This window comes from Cervus canadensis, chromosome 1 (assembly GCF_019320065.1).
Source record: "Cervus canadensis isolate Bull #8, Minnesota chromosome 1, ASM1932006v1, whole genome shotgun sequence".
In the NCBI taxonomy this organism is placed as follows: domain Eukaryota; kingdom Metazoa; phylum Chordata; class Mammalia; order Artiodactyla; family Cervidae; genus Cervus; species Cervus canadensis.
The window spans coordinates 28,937,342-28,958,432 of NC_057386.1; the positions used below are offsets into that span (position 1 = coordinate 28,937,342).

General features: G+C 43.3%; 1 protein-coding gene across 1 annotated transcript in view; it reads left to right on the forward strand.

Moving 5' to 3' along the window:
* The first annotated feature begins 433 nt into the window (after positions 1–433).
* The window catches only part of HS3ST3A1 (heparan sulfate-glucosamine 3-sulfotransferase 3A1), an 82,973-nt gene continuing 62,315 nt past the window's right edge, over positions 434–21,091 (forward strand). Inside the window, exon 1 of the mRNA XM_043473731.1 lies at positions 434–1,032. Within this exon, the coding sequence (XP_043329666.1) occupies positions 434–1,032 (599 nt within the window). The remainder of the gene's footprint in view (positions 1,033–21,091) is intronic.

Consider the following 21,091-nt stretch of genomic DNA (forward strand, 5'->3'; position numbering starts at 1 on the left):
TGAGCGAGGGATGCGCGATCGCTGAGCTGGGACGCGCGCTGAGAGGCTGCTCCGGCCCGGGGCTGAGACGCACTCCTTCGCCACCAGCCGCCGAGATCCCCGTTCCGGCAACTCTCGGGGACCTGGGGCGCCGAACGCGGCCCCGGGCTGAGGACTCGAGCGAGTCTAAGACGATGGTTTCTTAAGCACGGCATCACGTCCCCCTTCCCGCCCCCTCGACCGACCGGAGGCTGGGATCCCGCGCGCGGCTCCGGGGTCTCCTTCTCCCGGAGGAGCTCCGGCTGCTGCAGCCCGGGCAGCTTGCACGGCCGCAGGGGCGCAGGGCGATGTGGCCTCGGTCCAGCGCGCAGGAGCCCCTGGAATATGTCCCGGCACCTGGCGGAGTCCCGGCCTAGCATGGCCCGCGCGCTGCCCGACGTCGCCTCCGGCTAGGATGGCCCCTCCGGGCCCGGCCGGCGCCCACCCCACCTCTGCCGAGCCGCTGTCCCGCAGCGTCTTCCGCAAGTTCTTGCTGATGCTCTGCTCTCTGCTCACGTCCCTCTACGTCTTCTACTGCCTGGCCGAGCGCTGCCAGACCCTATCGGGCCCTGTCGTGGGGCGGTCGGGCGGCGGCGAGGAGGCGGGGACCCCGGGCCGCGGCGTCTCGGCCGGAGGCCCGGGGGAGCTGGCCGCGTGGCCAGTGGCCGCGCGAAAGAAGCGCCTCCTGCAAGTGCGGCCGCGACCGAGGCGCCGGCCGCCCGCCCCGAGAGACGACGGCGAGGAGGCGGCCGGGGAAGAGGAGCCCCCCGGGCTGGCGGGGAGTCTCGGCGGCTCCGGGGCCGGGAGCAGCGTGGCCGAGACCCCGCCGGGGACCTTGGCCCTGCTACTGGACGAGGGGAGTAAGCAGCTGCCGCAGGCCATCATCATCGGCGTGAAGAAAGGCGGAACGCGGGCGCTGCTGGAGTTCCTGCGCGTGCACCCCGACGTGCGCGCCGTCGGCGCAGAGCCCCACTTTTTCGACCGCAGCTACGACAAGGGCCTCGCCTGGTACCGGTGAGCGGGCGCGGGGCAGGGCGGGGGCGGCAGGAGCGCGCGGTGGGCCCCCAGGAGCCCGTGGCGACCCTCACCCAGTGCACTCCCTCCCGGATATCATCAGAAGGGATAGGGTCACCAGTCGTGGTCCTTAAGACGAGGGCTTTTCCCCACCCTGCCTCTGTCTAAATGTGGCGAAATATTTAGTACTAAACCCCTGTATTTTCGATTTGCCGTATAGACTTTATTTCCACAATAAAGCGGATGGGGGCGGGGGAGCGTGATATTTTGGCCTTTGGAGATATTTTACTTTAGTTTTTCGGATTCCTTTCCCCCCAAATAGCCCATCTCTTCATTTTCTCCTACTCTGTGGAAGTAGAGAGAAAATGTCCCTGCTAAGTTAGAAACCTGCTCACCAATTACTAGATAAGTAACCTGGTGGATCCTTTCCCCAAGGAAACCTGTTTCTATTTCTCCTTTATCTTCTGGGCGGTTCCCTGGGGTTAATGCAGTCTTTGCCATCGCCTATTTATTTACTTATCTTAACTCTTTGCCAGAGAATTGTCCTGGGTGGTAAGTAATATAGATAATTGTTCTGAGTGGTAAGTAATACAGACACTTAAAGTGTCAAGAACTGGACTCTAGGTTTGGGGGTATGTATGTAAGAGTGTTTTTTAAAAGGCTTTGTTAGCAATAACTTTTGTTTAGGGCAAGGAAATTCTACAAAATGCCCTCTGTATTTGTGGGAAGGAATACCTTTTGTCTTTGGACTGGCAGAAACTTTTCTAAAGATCTTCAAACAATTCCCTTTATAAGTGAGGTAGCCGAAATTTTTGTTAAAGGAAGAAAAGTGGGGGAAAAATAGGAATCTTGGTAATGCTGTGAAAAAACCCTCCTAATGCAGTGTAGGAAACAAGGCTGATTTAGATCTTAATCTTAAATTTGCCAGTCTTCTCAAATTCAGACCACCTTTAATAACAGAATAAGCCAAACTCTAATAAATCTTAGTGTCACCTGGGTTTTGTTTGCCATAAAATATTGGTGTTTTTTCTCTCCTCGGAGCATAAGGAAAAATATGCTGGAATTTTCCATTTTCTAAAGTTTTATCTTGTTCATTAAAGGTGCCTTCTCCTTGTTATTTTAACTGAAATGAGAGTACAAAAGTTACACCACCATTTAAGTATATTTCAAAAGCCCACTCAATTAGCCATTCATCCCCCAAAGAGAAATGAACGTGATTTGACAAGTTTGTTTACTTGAGAGTCAAGCACAGGAAGCAAATTTACAGTAACCCAACTCAGGAGAAAACGGTTTCGTCCTAAAAGTCAAACTTGAACATTAAACATGTTTCAAACAGTAACTTTCCATTTGTTGGAAAGAAAAACAAACAGCCTTCCCGTGCTATGGGATATATATCATTTAAAATCATCAGCCACTTAAAAAAATCCCCTTGTGTTTCTGTCATTTCTGTTGTATCCTCTGGGAAGTTCTTATAAAAATGACCTGTTGAATCTGGAAACAACAGGTCCTTCTTCTTAGCACAAAGGCAGCTCTGTTTTTTCCATCAAGGACACAAGAAAGAAGTGATTAAAGACCCCCTAAAACTCTTATCTAAAGCAGTTTGCATTGAATGCGGCCCGGTCCACGGCTGTAAGTGAACACATTTCAAGCCGACTGCCCCAAAACATCTAAGACCATGTTGGACTCTGAGGTGCTGTTAAGTATGGTGAAATATTTAGTGCTAACCCCCTGTATTTTCGTTTCGCCACATAGACTTTATTTCCACAAAGTAGGATTGTTTCTTCCCGTTTCAGAGATGAGTATCTGAGGGTACAGTATATCTAGAGAGCTGGATCTTATTTTCCATGGACCTTTCTGAGCTAGTGTAAGAGAAGGAAGGTTTCAAGGTAACTAGAAACACAAGTTTTGTGTTTTTTTTTTTTTTTTTTTAAGAAGGGAGAGGCAATTTAAAAAAAGAAGAAAAAGTCATAAACTTTTAGGCTGTTCTCTTGCTTGGAAACTGGATGCATGCTGTAAAGTAAATATCTCCTTGGATTGTTTACTTGAGTAGAGGAGTTTTATAAAGCAATTTATGGTGGTTACAAAAATAACTGCACAGTAGACTTCATGGTTTGGTGAATTTAATTTTCTAAGTGTTAGAGCAATGTCTTTGTTTTACCATTTGCAATGGTCTTTTATGGGATGCATAAATTTAAGTTTAACTCAATTACATGGAAAACTGTTATTTAAAAAAGTCCAACCTATGGAGCCGGGATTATGCGATTATTTAATGAAATTTTGCCACAGTTCCCTTTCATCTTGGCTCTGAACTTGGAGTTAGATATTTGTGGAAAAGACTGAAGACTTAAACAAGAAAAAGAAAATCACACACAGCACCATCTATTAGGCACGTTTTAGCTCTTGGGTTTAGCCAGTATTTAGGTAAAGGGATTCCTTTTAGACCTTCTTCGTCCCAAAATTGTAATATAGGATTTCTAACACACACTTATGAAATGCCATCCCCCCAATGCCCCCCTCCCACACACACAAAGGAACAGAAAGAAAACCCTAGTATTTGAGCCCTGAAGTGAGTTATTTCAAGAGGAAAAAATCTGTACAATATTTTTTAGATGCTCATTGACATGGGAGAATCATACAAGTTTAGCCTTGTTTTTTCACCCAGTGAAGTTTCTCTCCATTTGCCACAATAGTTTGTTGTGGCAGCGCCCCCTACCGTCCTGATGATGGCACAAATCTGTTGCTGATGGGAAGTTGGGAGAAAAATCTCTTGGAAATTGAGTTTGCTAGTTTAAAACGCCTCTTGCTAGGATGTGTCAATACATTTCTCTCTCTGGGGAAGAAAATTAATGGTACTTTTTAAACTACATCCCAGAAATAGTGTAATCAATGGTTTCTTCATTTGGACAAGTGTGTAGCAAAGCTTAAGAAAACAAGTTTATTCAAAATCTCAAAAAAGGAAATTATTCATATTGATTTTAAATGTCCGAATAGTACTCTCAAATCAGTGAAACACAGGGACATTTTAGTATGCCAGGGAATTTGTTAATGATAACTTAGGAAGCTTCAGTGGAGTTTTCTGGATATGAAACTCTGCCCTGATGGGGTTTAGAAAACATTCCACATGACTTAATTTAGCCGACATGCTATCAGGACGACGACAAATGTCTGGCTCGCGCATCACGGGAAAGCAGTCCTTCACCATGCTGTGTCTCCATGTCCATCGGATGTGTGGCGGGTTCCTCAAGAAAAGTGGGGAATTGTTTCATTAATTTCAAAACTTTAAGATTTCTTCTGAAAGTTAAGACCAGATACCTCTGCTGTAGTTCAAGACCAGGTGAACTTGGAATTCAATAAGAACCCCCCTCCCCCACTCTGCTTGTATATTTGCACTAATTATAATGTATGGTTATTTTTCTCCTAAAAGATACCTTAGCTTTTATCTTACCTCCTAAGATAAAGAATACCTATTTATAAAGTATTTAAAGATACATGTGTGTGCTTATACATACTATGTATTTATATATGTATGTATATGTTTGCATTCTGTAACACTTCAGTCTTTTATTTTGGGACAAGATAGTTAAGTGTTCATTGTCTAATCTCTTATGCTAGCATATCTCATTCCTATATTTTGATTCAGTTTTTTTAGTGAGACCAGATGATTTCCACAGAGAAAAATGTTTCCAATATTATTTTACTCTGTAGCAGTGGTCCCTAGCCTTTTTGGCACCAGGGACGGGTTTCGAAGAAGACAATTTTTCCACGGACTTGGGGTGGAGGAGGGTTTCAGAATTATTCAAGCGTATTACATTTATTGTGTGCTTTATTTCTGTTATGGTTATGTCAGCTCCACCTCTGATCATCAGGCTTTAGGTCCCGGAGTTTGGGGACCCCCGTGTAGTAACCAGGAAGATCAGAGGTGACTCAGCTTGGAGTTCAGGAGATGGTTCTTTCCTTGGCTGCAGAATGTGAAGCTCTCTGGCCCTTCCCGATCACGGCCTTGTTTATCAGCCACGGGAGAGGCAGGCTGAGCAGAGGCACTTTCGGTTCCTATCGGGGGTGATGGGCGTCTCAGAGCAGCTGGGAGCAGCTGTGGAGCACCCCCGTGTTCGCTTTCCCACCCTTGTGAGCCACCAGCCCTTCTGTAGGAAGGGTGGGGCGTGAAATGTGAGCCACAGGAGTCTGGCCACCCATGCAAGGTCCTGGGGACTGCTGTCCAAAGAGGCCCTGTGTCCTCAGAGGGGAGTGAAGGACCTTGGAAGGCACGAAAGGTGGGGTGGGGCGGAAAGTGGGGAGAAGCAGCTTTGGGCCCTGAGTCCTGTGTCTTTGGAGGGGGAAAGGGCATCATGTCTTTCATTCATTTGCTCCCAGGAGTCCTCAGTGACTGGACATTTCCTTCGAGTAGGAGGTTGCAAACAGTGCCTTCAAGAAGCCTTATGCTGCCATTTTGTTTGCCCTGGGTTCATGCTCTGGTAGACCTCCCTGGCAAGACAGGTTCAACAGTCTCGTCTGTGTGTGTGTGTGTGTGTGTGTGTGTGCACTCAGTTTGTGCATGAACCCACCTTCAAGAGCAGGCACCCAGTAGGTGGAGAAAGTGATAGAACTGATAACAGGAATGTTATTTAGTGGTTAGGGAACTTCTGAGCAGTATCAGACACCTAAGTGAAACAGGGTCTAGGATATGTGAGTGATTATTCCCTTAGAGCGATGAGATTTATCACATGCTGATAGAGCATGAGATGGCTGGATGGCATCACCGACTCAATGGACATGAGTTTGAGTAAACTCCAGGAGTTGGTGATGGACAGGGAGGCCTGGCGTGCTGCAATTCATGGGGTTGCAAAGAGTCGGACACGTCTGAGCGACTGAACTAAACTGAACTGATAGAGCGTATGTGAAACGCAGAGCCATTTAGGAGCAAAAATCCTATGGTCATCTCCTGCCTTCCCTTTAAAAAAGAAACCTAAAAATGCTCTGGCCCAAATATTTGTCTCATGGAAATGTCTGTGGATGGGCCCAGAAAGAGGACATGCCAAATCTGTCTTCTGGAGGGGTCATGAGAACAAAATAAGCTTGTGCAGTTAATGACAAGAGGGAGTGACCTTACGTAGGCCAGAAGCTCCCATCTTAGGAGAGTGTCACAGAGCAAACAAACCCACTTGATATAAACAACTAAGGCTTGCCTGTCTCTACGGGATGCGTTTGAACAACTGCACATCACACTTACCATCACTCAGGTTGCTGGGTCGGAAACTTCATAGATGTAGCGCTTTTCCTTAGGGAAAAGCTTTCCCTTTCTCCACCAAGGAACAGGAACTTAGCTGATAAAGAGCGTCATTTTTACGTGTGCTTCCTAGTGATATTGGACTTGAAGCTTTGAGAAAGCTTGTTTCTCCTTAAGTGATGAATCCTTATTGTGGAAATGAGGTTTCTTATTAAGGCATATGCCTTTAATATTATAACCAGAGGAAATTGCACCTCAGTAATATTTTGGCTCCCTAGTCTTTGCATTTGTAAGAATGTCTTTAAAATGTTTGCCAGCACTTTAAAATCTTTGCTAATTTGATACAGTTACAATGTCTCTATGGGCATAGGGATATTGATACAGTTAATAAATAGGCCTATGTGAAATAAACCTAGGTGAAACCAGAACCTAGAAATTGAGGAAATGCCGAGTTCAGAGACCTGAAGCATATTCCCAGCTGCTTGCCTCCAGTGATGCAACTTCTGATTTTTTTATATCACTCATGTGGTCATGACTGTTACATTTAATCTGTGATCCTTTGAAAGCTGTGTTCCAGAAGTTCAGATTTGCTGTCAGATGGCTGTAAATGTGGGCTTCCCAGGGGGCTCAGTGGTAAAGAATCCACATGCCAATGCAGGAGACCCAGGTTCCATCCCTGGGTTGGGAAGATCCCCGGAGAAGGGAATGGGAATGCACTCCAGTATTGTTGCCTGAAAAATCCCATGGACAGAGGAGCCTGGCTGTTTACAGTCAATGAAGTCCTAAACAGTGGGACATGGCTTAGTGACCAAACACGCACGCAAGGCGGTAAATGTTAAAGAAAAGAGGGAATATTTAGTAAGAAGGAAACTAAGTACTTGGCGTTAGGCTTGTGATATTCTTGCAAAATTTAAAAAAAGAAAAAAAAAAAAATCCTGTTAAGGGGACTCTTGAGAGCAGCCCACTTTGAATGTGACGTTTAGCGCCACCTAGTGGGAGGGAGAGTCAGCAAGGAACCCAAAGGGCTGAACTTGGAAAACTTCTTCATGATCAGAGTATATGTGGTCCCCCCATTTGTTTTAAACAAAAAAGAAGGAGGGAAAATCATGCTGGGTAGCACTTACAGCCTCTCTGCCTGAGCCCGCTCTTTCAGGCAGGGAGGTTATCCTTTAGAGAGAAATAAAAAAGACCTGCCTTGACAATAAACCTGAACAACAAGGTAGAAGTGATTAGGAGATTTGTATTAAAAATGTGCATGCCTGAAAGAAATACCATATGCCCCAGATTAGTTTTGTTAGTGGGTTTTGCCTCTGTTTCTGAAAACCAGCTTCACAGGAAAATACTTCCAGATGATTTTTATTTCAACATCAGTCATGCAGTCTTATTTCTTCCACCCCGCGTTGGACAGGCTCTTGAGGAGGGTCCCAGGATTCTTAAGGGGTGGCACCCAGAAGCCGGTTTAACCCTTGACATGCCTGAGATACACTTTGCAAGATCTGTCCGTGTGGGACAGTCTTATAGGAAGGTCCTTTCAGAGTTTCCAGCAGGAGACAGCTTCCTGTGAAGCCGCCCAGGGCCTGGGGAGCGGGGTGGGCAGGTACACAATACTATATATAAAATAGATAACCAACAATGGACCTACTGTATAGCACAGAGAACTCTACTCAGTATTTTGTAATAACCTATATGGGAAAAATATCTGAAAAAATAGATATGTATATGTATCTGAATTACTTTGTTCTGGATGTGAAATTAATGCAACATTGTAAATCAACTCAACTCTAGTTTTTTTTTTTTTTTTTTTTAAGTAAGCATGGGTGGTAAGGGGCTTATAGGAATGTTACAGTGGAGGAACCCGGCGGACCCCACCCAATCCAGGTGATGTGAGTGACATCCCCTTATTTTCCTGTTGAGATCTTGTGTGTGTGTTTGAGTCAGCTGTGTCCAACTCTTTGCGACCTCATGGACTGTAGCCCACCAGGCTCCTCTGTCCTTGGGATTCTCCAGGCAAGAATACTGGAGTGGGTTGTCATTTTCTTCTCCAGGGAATCTTCCCAACGCAGGGATCGAACCCGAGTCTCCCACACTGCAGGCAGATCCCTTACCATCTGAACCACCGGGGAAGCCCCTGAGATCTTGTATCCCCTGGTGTAGTGCAGGAAGGAAGACTTCACATGCGGGGTTTTCTGCCCCCGCCAAATGTTCAACCCCCGTCTGGTCATGAGAAAACATGAACGGATGGGGCAGCCGCAAAATACCTGAGCAGCATTCTTCACAAATGTCGAGATCGAGACTAGCAAAGCTGAGACACTTGTCACCGCTGGGAGGGGACAAAAGAGACTAATTACTAATGAGTAAATAGAATCTGGTACCATCCACTGGGTCCCGGAATAGAAAAAGGGCATTGATGATAAACTGAGGCTATGTGACTGGTGTCTGTGGTTTAGTTCATGGTGCCATTGCAAGGTTAGTTTCCTGGTTTGATCCTTTTCCAGGGAAGATGATAACCTCAGGGGAAGCTGTCTGGGTTTCTGAGAATTTTCTGTACTATTTTGTTTACAGTTTTGTTGTCTAGAATAATCCCAAAACCAAGGGGGAAAGAGCATCATTAACAAGGAAGGCAGAGGTGTGGGATGAGGGTTCAAGAGGGGTTCAAGAGGGAGGGGCTATATGTGTACTTACAGCTGATTCATGGTGTTCTACAGCCGGAACTAGCCCAACACTGTAAAGCAGTTATACTCCAATTAAAAAAGAACAGAAAAACAAAAACAAAGAAGGCAGAGGGCTCGAGGGCTCATTCTGAAACCCTCTACCAAGCGAGCCCCTTTCCTCCTCTCCTCCCAGCTCCCCGCACCCCGCCCCGTCCCGCCCCCCAACATGGGCTAGCCAGCTCCCCTCCACGCCAGCACCTGTTTCTCTAGACATGCTGATCCTTCCCTCAGCTTATTTCATAATAAAGTTGGCTCGGGGCTCCCCTTCCTGCTCTCTTGTCTCTGAAACATGGGCAGAGACGGTTTTGTGTTCCTTTTCTGTTCTTTGTGGCTGGCAGGTGTCACGTCACGAAGGTATAAAGTCATTCAAGCCCTCTCAGGCTGGAGAGCAAAAGCTCTGATGTCAGTGATGGGTTTTTGAGGACACAAAGGACTGAAGTGGAAGTCAGAGGAAAGTCTGACGTGGGCATCTGGCTTTGTCTGTTGTTGCTTCCAACCAAGGAGGAGGAGTTGTCAGGGGTGGGGAAGCTGGCAATGTAGGTTAGAGGGATGGATGGACCCGTGCCTGTGGATGCACCTTAACCTAGCATGACAATACAGTTTAGATTTTAGGGGTGAGCTTAAATATTCTTTTTTAAAAAAATATTTATGTATTTGGCTGCACCAGCTCTCAGTTGGGGCATATGGGCTCTTTAATTGCAGCATGTTGGATCTAGTTCCTTGACCAGGGATCAACCCTGGCCCCCTGCATTGGGAGTGTGGAGTCTTAGCCACTGGACCGCCAGGGAAGTCCCCTCAGTTTAAATAGTCTGTCTCCTTACTTGACCTTTTGCTTTAACCTTTGGTTTAGACCCTGGCTTGTGAGACCCGCTGCAGCAGCGATGCAGGTCTGGAACAATTGCAGATGTGAAGGAGAGGGAGGAAAGGAGAAAGTCCAACTTCCATAGTGCTGGAGGGCTGGACCTGGGCCTTCTGGGTGGTTCTTCCTGCTGGAACGACTAAGCCTGGGATGCCAGTGTTATCAGGCTCCAAGTTCCCATCCAGGCAGCACACTGGCATTTTCTGCATCTGTTTTTAAGCACACAGTTGTGCATCGGAGGCTCTGGCTTAATGGAATTATGAAAATTTGCCTCAAAACATCTCCTTTGATATTTTTAACGACTGTCAAAATAAAAATCACATTTTTACTAAAGCAAAACAAGAAAACAACTCTGGCTACATCTCGAGACTCTAAGAAGATAACAGTATTTCCTCTTAATGCTTGACTCACTCACCTTGATTGAATCTGTTTTATGAACCTGTGTCGTGCCAAGGACAAGCTACTAAATGCTTGTATAGATAAAAATAATTTCTATGATTTAATGCTATTCTGGGCTTGTTTGGCATTTTTCCACCTTAGACGGCATACACTTTTCTTCATGCAGTTTGGAACTTTATAAGTATAGCAAAATATTTGAACCTGCAACATATATTTGATGAAATGTCATTTTAGTTTCTATTTCACTTATTTTCACTCTAATTTTTGTTATTTTCTTCCTTCTGATAACTGTGAGCTTAGATGATTCTTCTTTTTCTGATTCCTTGAGGGGTAAAGTTAGGTTGTTTATTTGATTTTCTTGAATGCAGGCATTTATCACTATGAACCTCCCCCTTAGAACTGCTTTTACTGCATCCCCTAGGTTTTGGTGTGTTTCCTTTCCACTTTTATTTGTCTCAAGTTATTTTTAAAATTTACTTTTTGATGTCTTCTCTGACTCATTGGTTGTTCTCTGACTCATTGTGTCGTTCAGTCTCTACATAATGTGAATTTTCTGGTTTCTTCTTGTCACTGGTTTCTACCTTCATACTATTGTGTTCCGAAAAGACATATATCATGATCTCAAGCTTCTTAAATGTGTTAAGACTAGATTCATGGTCCAGCCAGTGACCCACCCAGGAAAATGTTCTGTGATGTTTACAGAGTTCATCTGTAAGCATATCAGAAATCCTGAGCCATCCAATTGATTTATCACCCATCCATTAAAAAAAAACAATTAGCATGGGAAAAAAAAAAAAAATCCTCTTTGTTTAGTGGTCCAGATGAGCAAGTTTCCTCCTTCTAAATGGCTGCATGGGGATGCCAAAATATTGTCAGGAGAATAATGAGAAGGCAACTGGCTGCTCCTAGAAGTGGGGGGCAGGGTGAGTTGGTGGTTGTACTCATTCCTTGGAATCTTCAACCCTGTGCTCTCTTTTGACTGTGGGAAACCCCCAGCCACCTCGCCCTGAACATGGCTGAGTCACTGCCAAAGTCCATCTTTCTTATTCTTTTCTGAAGTATTTGCACTTCAGATTGACACTTTTATCCTTTAGAAGTGTTAATACTCCCAGTGAGGCCATAGCCCAGTTTTTACCCCCCAGCACTCTTCTGTTGATCTTCATTATTATTATTATTAATAACTTTTATCTAATTATTCTGCCAGTTGGTCATGAGTAGTGCCAGGCTCTATACTATAATGGTCAGATCATTGCCAAGTAAGACGTGACTGTCGATATGCATTTCTTTGGTTCTAACAATCAGAAACTGTAAAGAAAATTGGAATTAGAAGGTATCTTAGAGATTGTCTTCTGCCTATGAAAAAACAGGGTGCCTTGCCTAAAATTAAACCAAAGACAAGAGCTCAGAGCTTCTATTTTTCATGGTAAAATTCTGGAGACTACAACTGGGAAACCATTGCTTGCTCTGAATTACGTAAATTTTATTTTGGAGGATTTATGTCAATGGCAAAAATATTCCAGAGAATGGAACAATTGATAGCATTATTTTATCTCTTTCCAAGACTGGTGAATTAAAACACTGAATCAAATTGAGTCAGTGATCAATTCATCTTTGCATTTCTGGCTTTCATCTCAGATGTTTTCACCAATATTTTGATGCTTATAGATTTTGGAATCCAGCTAGCACTATTGGCCTATGGATCCTCGTAAGTAATTTGTTTTATGGTTGTTACCTGTTTGTAAAAGATTAGTGGGAGAAATCCAAGTACAGACAGGAGAACGTTTTCTTTTTCTCTCTTGAGCGTTTGGAGTAGGAAGTAATCCATCAAATTATAGGAATAAAATTCCTTTCCCTTTTTCAGAGTTCTCATTTGGATTAGAGCTCTCCTTTCCATAGGAAATATCAAAGTTGCCAGGCTGGTTTGAGTGACAAAGTCAAAAATGGTATGTTTGTTACGGTCATAAATCTTTGCAGATACTCATTACGCTCAGGTATTTTAAAAAGGGAACTGGATTAAGCTGCAGTGAAAGTTACATTCCCAGGGCTAACTGCTCCCCTCCCCTCGTCACCTTCCTTAACTGAAGTCACGTTTGCTCCCAGTGGATGCTTTGAAAAGTTCTGGCCCTACAAACCGGCTGCAGCGATGAAGTGATTTCGTTTTACAAACAAAGCTGTTGAGTAAACAAATCTGGCATCTGGTTCTTTTTCTCAATTTTCTGCTGGACTTTAATTATTCTTGTAGTTTTCTTTCATCAAATGTTGTGGGCTTACTTTCTTTTTTAAGAAATAAAGGCGGCTTGGTTTTCTTTCTACTGAGGTCTTTCTCTTTCTTCTTGCTGTAGAAGGACTTGAGATTACAACAGTATCTGTTAGAAAGGCTTTCCCCAAATCCAGAGGGTCTGCTAAAATGCCCTGCTAAGGTTTAATGATGGAAAGAAAATACAGTTAATGTATTTCATATTTATACAGGGAAAGGTCATGGGGAGCTAATGCTTGTGATGAAAATTCTTGGGGTTTTCAGGTGCACTTGCTCTGTGGCAAAGGGTGGCAAGTTGGAAGCAAACATTGGAGAAACCGCTTCTCGGCTCCAGTTGACAGGAAAGTAGATTCTAATTGCCATGCCCTCTGATTTCTATAAAGAATCTTGGGATATTGATTTGTGAAGTAATTAGCCTCCAACTAATAAAAATAAATGAAAAAAAAAAAAAAAGAAAGTTAACAGGAAAAAAAAATAAAAAAATAAAAATTATAAAAAAAAAAGAATCTTAGGATATTGATTTTTCAGAAACCACAGTGAGAAATAATTAACATATTCAAAACCAAAACTCAAAAAAACCAAAATTCTGCAAAGAATGGAGTAAATCAACCTCTGACCCAGAGTGGCTGCTGGTTTTTAACCTTTGGCTTGCAGTGAAGATCCGTGTCAGCAATAAAAATCTGGTGTGTACTAAGAGTTTTTCAAACTCTGACTTGCAAGACATTGGTGTATAATAAAGCCAGTTATTATTTTTTAATGGAAGGGGTTATAATAGCATAAAATAAGAGAGTGAATCCCAGGTAGTAACCCAGGCAAATATTACCTTGACAAACTTGCTTCAGGTACGAACACAGATAAGTAGATCAGGTGTGTGCAGGAAGGTTGGAGATAAAATGTACTTGTCAGTAGTGGATCTCATTAGAAAAAACTTTGAAAAACCCTGGCCAGTGTGAACAGAGGTCCTGTGTGAAAAAACTACAATGAACATACCAGGGGTGTCCCTCCAGAAACTCACCTCAGTCTTTTTCCACCTTCTATCTCCAGGCCCTGGAACTTCACCTGTCACAGGAGAGATTCACTATTTGTTTAGCGAAACAAAAATGATGCCTTAGGTCATGGGCCAGCAGTTTCTTCCTGGAAAGGGCCGGTAGTAAATGTTTTAGATTTGTTAGTCAGACGGGCTCCATCACAAGTATTCAAGTCTGTTTCTTACCAGGAGAGCAGCCTTCTTGTTTTTCAGTCACTCAGTCATGTCTGACTCTCTCTGCGACCCGATGGACGGCAGCACGCCAGGCGTCCCTGTCCTCCACTGTCGCCTGGACTTTGCTCAGGTTCATGTCCATTGAGTTGGTGATGCTAGCCATCTTATCCTCTGCCGCCCTCCTTTTGCCTTCAGTCTTTCTCAGCATCACGGTCTTTTCCAATGAGTGGGCTCTTTGCATCGGATGGCCAAAGTATTGGAGCTTCCTTATGTAAATGATGGATGTGGCTACCTCCCAATATGTAAATGAATGGGCTTGGCTATGTCCCAGTAAAACTTTATTGACAAAACAAGCCTTTGGCTCACTGGACATGCTTCTCAGACTTCTAGGACAGGCTAAAAACTTCATGTATGTCCCTGGACCTTCCCTGACTTTACTTATCATATAACTCTCAGGTGAGTATCCATCATGAACACTCACGGGAGGTGTTGAGGATGCATGATGTAGCTGATGGACTCCCCACAAGGTATCACTCAGAAATTACAGCTCCTCTTGGCCAGATGAGGCTAGAAGAGTCCATCCTGGGAGTGACCTGTGGGAACTTTTTGAAATAAGCAGACTTGTGCAGGACGATGGCATTTCATGTAAAGGTGATTCATGTGCTCAATGACAAACATTTTACTTTGGAAAAGACATCATATAAACACATCTAAGCGGTCTTTGGTCTTTTTCTTTTATATAAAAAAAGCTTAATAATGCATTTTGCTGTTACCTTGACTTTGTACTTGAGTACGTGTTTAATTTACACACATCTTCCTCCACTTCTCCATTTTTCCTTCAGTCTTTTGGATGCCTGGGCATCCTGTGATGGGGTCACTTGACCTCTGTCCTGAAATGCAGTCCCATCCTGTGGTTTCAGCCAACAGTCTGAGTTTGCAGGTGAGGAGTGAGACGTCAAACTGGAATCAGTGTCGGGAAGGATTTTTGAGGCTATTCCATGGCATGTGTAAGGAGATTAATAATATTTGATAGAAGCCAATACACCTGAAATATTACAATTTCAATGCATAATCAACAGTAAAACATTATTGATGAGATATTTTGGCATTTTTCATACAAAATCTTCCAACTCTCAGATGCATTTTATTTTTTAACACTTTATTTTTTAGTTTCAAGTTTTAAATTTTTTAGTTGTGCCGCATTGGCATGTGGATTTTAGTTCCCTGACCAGGGATTGAACCCCTGCCCCCTGCATTGGAAGGCAAATTTCTAACCACTGCACCGCCAGGGAAATCCCTTTTTTTCTTTTAATTGCAGATTGTGTTCTTTGGATGGATGCTTAAGGCTTCCTGCATTAGTTTTTACACACAAGTAGCATCTGATATTCCTATTTAATTTTCTTGAACATTCTGGGAAAAGTGTAGTGGCTAATTTCCAAGGCAGTGATGCACGAGCCTATTCTAAACTCCATCACAAGGGTAGAAGGCAAAATAAACTTGCTTTAAGAATCCCTATCTTATTGAAAACCCACTCAAAAATTCCCTGAAAGAATGAAGACATTTGAATACTTTGTGTTTTCTCTTACCAACACTGAAATTTAAAGTTTCAACCGTGGATATTCTTTCATTGGTGGCATCTTATTTCTGCTCAATGAATGCTTAATAGCAGACATTGTAATGCTTGTGATATTTTCCTTTTCGCTGGGAATTTTGGTGATGACGAGAAAGCATTAAAAAAGGGAGGGGGAGAAAAAGCTGAGAAAAACAAACCAATGTATTCCTACTGTTTGACTCACAAATTTATTGCTTGTGGGAAAAAATTGTTTCTGTAGTGTTCATTTCTCATGTAAGTCGATGGCAGTCATTTCTGTCTGATTCATAGAGGCTCGTGGAGAAAGGACTTGGAGGACATTGCAAGTTGAAAATGGCTTAAAATAAGGATACTCGAGTATCTAAAGTTCAGAAGCTATTTTCATGGCATCTCTCTAGGTTTAGTCTTGGAATATTATAACTGATTAATCTATTTCACTGTGGTGGTCCTTTCTAGGCCACTCAGAAATTGAGGTGGGGGGTGCCTTTAAACAGCATGGTGATGGATCAGGGGGATCAATTTGGAGAAGAGGAGGGAAGGGGAGTGTGTGAGACTTGCAGAGAACTGTGGCAACCCACTGCAGTGTTCTCACCTGGGAAATCCCATGGACAGAGAAGTCTGGCGGGCTACAGTCCCTGGGGTCGCAAAGAGCGCAAAGAGTCAGACACAACTTAGCAACTACACAACAACAACAGGAACAAACAAGTTCAGTTCCTAGAGAGCTGAGATTTAGTGCAAAGTCTGTGAAACTCAAACAGGAACTGAATATCATAAAGCTAAATCCAGTCACACCCTTCTGAGCCTCCAGTGCCCTGGAGGGCTTAAGGGTATACAAATGACTGCATGGACTCTTCGCTCAGCTAATATCTGATTAAAATGAAACCAGTCACCCCATAGCCATCTGCATTTGTGTGACAGAACCAGAGAGCGTTTCACTGTGTGGCCAGAACACTACGTAATTGCAGCAGTGGAGAAAGCAGAACACTAGAAGGGGAAGAGAAAGAGAAACACTTTGGAACAAATGCCTCAGAGGCCACCGATAAAGGGGCCTAGAGACCCACCTGGAGGGGTATGAGGTGGGAAAGGTGGTTCAAGTCTGGCTGGTGGGCGCCCTTCTTCTCGGTAGATTCCTCCACCGAGATGTGTGTCATGGCATGATTCATGTCCAGCAGATTTGTAAGTGAAGTGAAAGTCACACTCTGTCAGCGTGCCTGCTGGGATGACTGTCCGAGACAGCATAGCTCAAAAAGAGGGTTTGGGGAAAATATGACCAAATGTCAAATGTGATTTCTTATAACAGATTATTGATTTCTTGGGGAGAGGGAACAGGAAAATCATGAGTGGCATGATAAGATGTGTGAACAGAGGTATACAGATGTAATAGGTGATTATTATGAAGTCCTTACAAATCTTGATAGCTCAGGTGGTAAAGAATCCACCTTTAACGCAGGAGACCCTGGTTTGATTCCTGGATCAGGAAGATCCGCTGGAGAAGGGATCGGCTCCCCACTCCGGTATTCTTGGGCTTCCCTTGTGGCTCAGCTGGTAAAGAATCTGCCTGCAATGTGGGAGACCTGGATTCCATCCCTGGGTTGGGAAGATCTCCTGGAGAAGGGAAAGGCTACCCACTCCAGTATTCTGGCCTAGAGAATTCCATGGGGTTACGAAGAGTTGGACACAACTGAGTGACTTTTACTTCATTAACAAATCTGTTAGACATGAATCATGCCATGACCAATCCCCTGATTGTTATCAAACTACATCAATGGAGAGATTTATATACATGCACATATATAAATATGTGTGTATATATATATATATATAAAATATATATTTGTGCATCCTGAAATTCCCAGATGTAGAGATGTTTGTACCTGCCCCTATAATATGTATATATATATATATATATATATATATATAGGGCTTTCCAGTTGGTGCTAGTGGTGAAGAACTTGCCTGTTAATGCAGGAGACATAAGAGATGTGGGTTTGACTCCTGGGTTGGAAAGATCCCCTGGAGGAGGGCATGGCAACCAGTCCAGTATTCTTGCCTGGAGAATCCCACGGACAGAGGGGAGCCCATGAGGAGCCCAGAGGGTCCCAAAGAGTCGGACACAACTGAAGCAAGTTAGTATGCTTCAGGGCTGAGATACACAGATGCGTATGTATATATCTAAAAGTCTGTATTGATACATAGTCCATTCACAGTGTGTTATTAATTTCTGCTATGCAGCAGAGTGACTCAGTTATACATCCATGTATCCTTTTCCATTATGGTTTACCGCGGGGCCCTGAATACAGTCCCTGTGCTATACCGCAGGACCTTGCTGTCCATCCATTTGGATAGATTGTATTTTGACTCTCTTCTTGCAGGCGTTTCCCCTTCGTTTATTTAAAAAAAAAAAAAGCAAATCAATAATAGTTCATTTAAACGCCTCTGTTAGTACATAGACTTGAACGTGGGACTTCCATGCACCTAGTCTTATAGTCTTAGCACCGTTTTAAAGGTTCAAGTGAAATGGTTCAAAACAGGAAGTTCTTAAAAATTGCATTCTCACTAGATATGTAAACAATTTCAACACAGTGATGTGGGCGTCTGACTTCTGATTGCCTCTTATCAGAACTTAGTAGAATATGCTAGCTCAGTTTTTGAAAGCGTGGGCAAAATCATTTTCCTTAAAGAAAGTACTTTTCGTTCCTCCCCAAGGCCTTACAGATCTGAACTGTTGAACCCAGACTTGAGTAATGATGTCCTATACTTTGCCAAACAAGTCGTTTCCCCCTTTATCACATCCATCAGAAGGGGAAGTGTCCCGCCGGACAAACTGTTTCCCAGGAAAAGCCTTTTCGTGTGTATGTGTCTGTTTTCTTAAGTCAAAGTAAGTTGAAAATCAGGAAAATTTCAAGTTGGTTTCTGTATTGTTTGCAGGTGATGTTCATGAATCTGAGTCTGTGGGTTGTGTTCTGTCGGCACCAAAATGCTGAAGCATTAATCAAAGAGGAATCTATAATCACAGAAAAATAATGCAGATCGTTTAACAGCACCCAATCATGTAAAAAGGATGGAAACAAGGCATCGTTGCAGCTTTCTTAGACACAGCTGCAACTAAATAAAAGATATGTTGTAAATATTTTTTTGAAAACTTGAAAAATTTAGGCCCAGAACAGTGTGACTGAATTTACTTCTATTGTATTTAATTCCTATTTGAATGTCACAGAGTTTGTACTAAAGCTTTCTCTGGAAACTGAACTTGTTTGTACTTATCCCAAAATCAATTATTAAGAAATAAGTACACGATCGTAAAATCTCATATTAGCATTGGAAATGACCTCTGAGTCATTTGGCCCAATACTTATCTGATAGACCAAAGTTTATTAATATTAAAACGGCTCCATAGCTACTGTGGTCAACAAATCATCTCCTGATATATCTTAAAAAACTGATAACGTTTGTGTGTGCTCGGTCTCCTAGTCGTGACCCCATGAACTGTAGCCCGTTGGCTCCTCTGTCCATGGAGTTTTCTAGGCAAGAAGACTACAGTGGGTTGCCAGCTCCAGCCCCAGTGGATCGTCCTGACTCAGGGATTGAACCTGTGTCTCTTGCATTGGCAGGCAAGTTCTTTACCACCGAGCCGCATGGGTTGCTCTTTCCTTCTGTAGGGGATCTTCCCAGACCAGGGATCAAACCCCCATCTCCTGCACTGCGGGCGGGTTCTTTTCCCCTGAGCCACCGTGGAAGCCTGAAAGAAACACTAGATGAATGCAGAAAACTGCAGTCAGCCGAACTGAGTCGTGTAAGAACACACACATGCGGATACATGCCTCACCTATCCACCAGCCACCTCAGCTCAGCTCCAGTTCTGACTCACATTTATCCGTGTCTGGTCAACAACTTTCTGCCGCCTTTTTGACAAGCTTCCTTCAACACTTTACAATAACTCCCAAGCTGCGATCTTCCCAATGCCCACTTCCATGGAAAACTTCAGGGCTTTTTCAAGGTCAAGGGTCATATTTATTGTTGTTTCTATGAATTTCTTAACCAGTTCAGGTGTGAAAACTGTGCTTCCCTTATTGTTAGGTTCCTACCTTTCAAAAAAGTGTGCCCCTGATAAAGTTTGAGAGTGTTGTACCCTTACTCCGTTTTCCACATAAGCTCTGTGGTTTTTATGATGAGTCTTCCCTGGTGGCTCAGAGGTTAAAGCGTCTGCCTGCAATGCGGGAGACCTGGGTTCGATCCCTGGGTCGGGAAGATCCCCTGGAGGAGGAAATGGCAACCCACTCCAGTATTCTTGCCTGGAGAATCCCATGGACAGAGGAGCCTGGTGGGCTACAGTCCACGGGGTCGCAAAGAGTCGGACACAACTGAGCGACTTCACTTGACTTTATATAGTGGGGGATTTGGGAATGTGTATTGTGAGTTACAGCACAGCTGATTATATACCATCACAGAAAATGTAGCAATGTGGTACAGACAAGCTTTATACCAATCTAATGTATTTTTTCCTTAGGCATTTTACTGTGATCGCATATTTTTAAAATTTTGTTGATCTAATTAGACTCAGGGCATATGTACAGTTTGTTAGGAGTTTTATCATTTAGAAGTTTCATATAAACATTTTATAACTACATTGTTAGACCTTTGATAAATATTGTAATGACTTCTAAGCCTTCTTTTAAGAATATGTCATAATTTACTTATCATTTAGCCTTTAATCACTTTTTGCTGCTGTTCTGCTGCTCCGTCATATCCAACTTTTTTGCAATCCCCCTGGACTGTAGCCTGCCAGGCTCCTCTGTCCATGGAATTTCCCAGGCAATACTGAAGTGAGTTGCCATTTCCTCTTCTAGGGAATCTTCCCAACCCAGGGGTTGAACCCATGTCTCCTGTATTACAGGTGGGTTCTTTACCCAGTGGGTCATTGGGAAGCCCAGGTAATCACTTTCTAATTTGGGACTATTTTACACAGTACTTTGATAGATATCTTTGTAGAGCTTTTTGTTATATTGAATCCAACTTGTTTGGAATGAACTCTGAGAAATAGAATCATAAGGTCAAAGGCTATGAATATTTGATACATATTGCTGAATTGATTTCCAAAATGATGGTGTGAATTTATACTCCCAGCAGTGTTGTACAGGTGAAATGTGATCAAGTTTCTCTGTTTTCAAGATTCTCAAACACAGAGAGAAAATTCCATTTGAACAAGAAGACATGAGCCCTGCATCTGCAGGATCAGATGTTCAAAACTGCTCTCTCATTGCCTCTACTGGTTCCTACCTTGTTCTTAGCATCCTGGCTTCTTTTAAATCTCCTTCTAAAATGTCCAGGAGTGTTGTCTAGTCCTTTGAACTCACATCCTCAAGACAGAGGTCTAGCTGTCCATCCCCTAGGAGACCTGCTCCTGAACCCTTCAGGTGATGACCTGGGACAAGTCCATTCCCCTTGTTAGGACCTCAGTTTTGTTTTCTTAAAAACTGAGTTCAACTCAGCATTTTCTGAACATATTTTGCCATCTTTAGAGACATGTTCTCACAGAATTCATAGAGGTAAGAAAGACATGGTAAAAGTTGAGGAGAAGGGAGATGAAGGCAGATGAAAAACATCTATCCCTCTATGACTTAGGAGAAGACTGATTTTCAGAATAGCATTTAGTTATGAAACATTTCAGGATAAAGTTAAAAGGATTTTACAGTTAGTGTCCATCTACTCACTACCTAGAGTCTATTTTTAACATTTTTTTATATTTCTAGTAATTAAAATTTTTTGACTACACCATGTGGCATGCTGGATCTTAGTTCCCCAACCAAGGATCAAGCG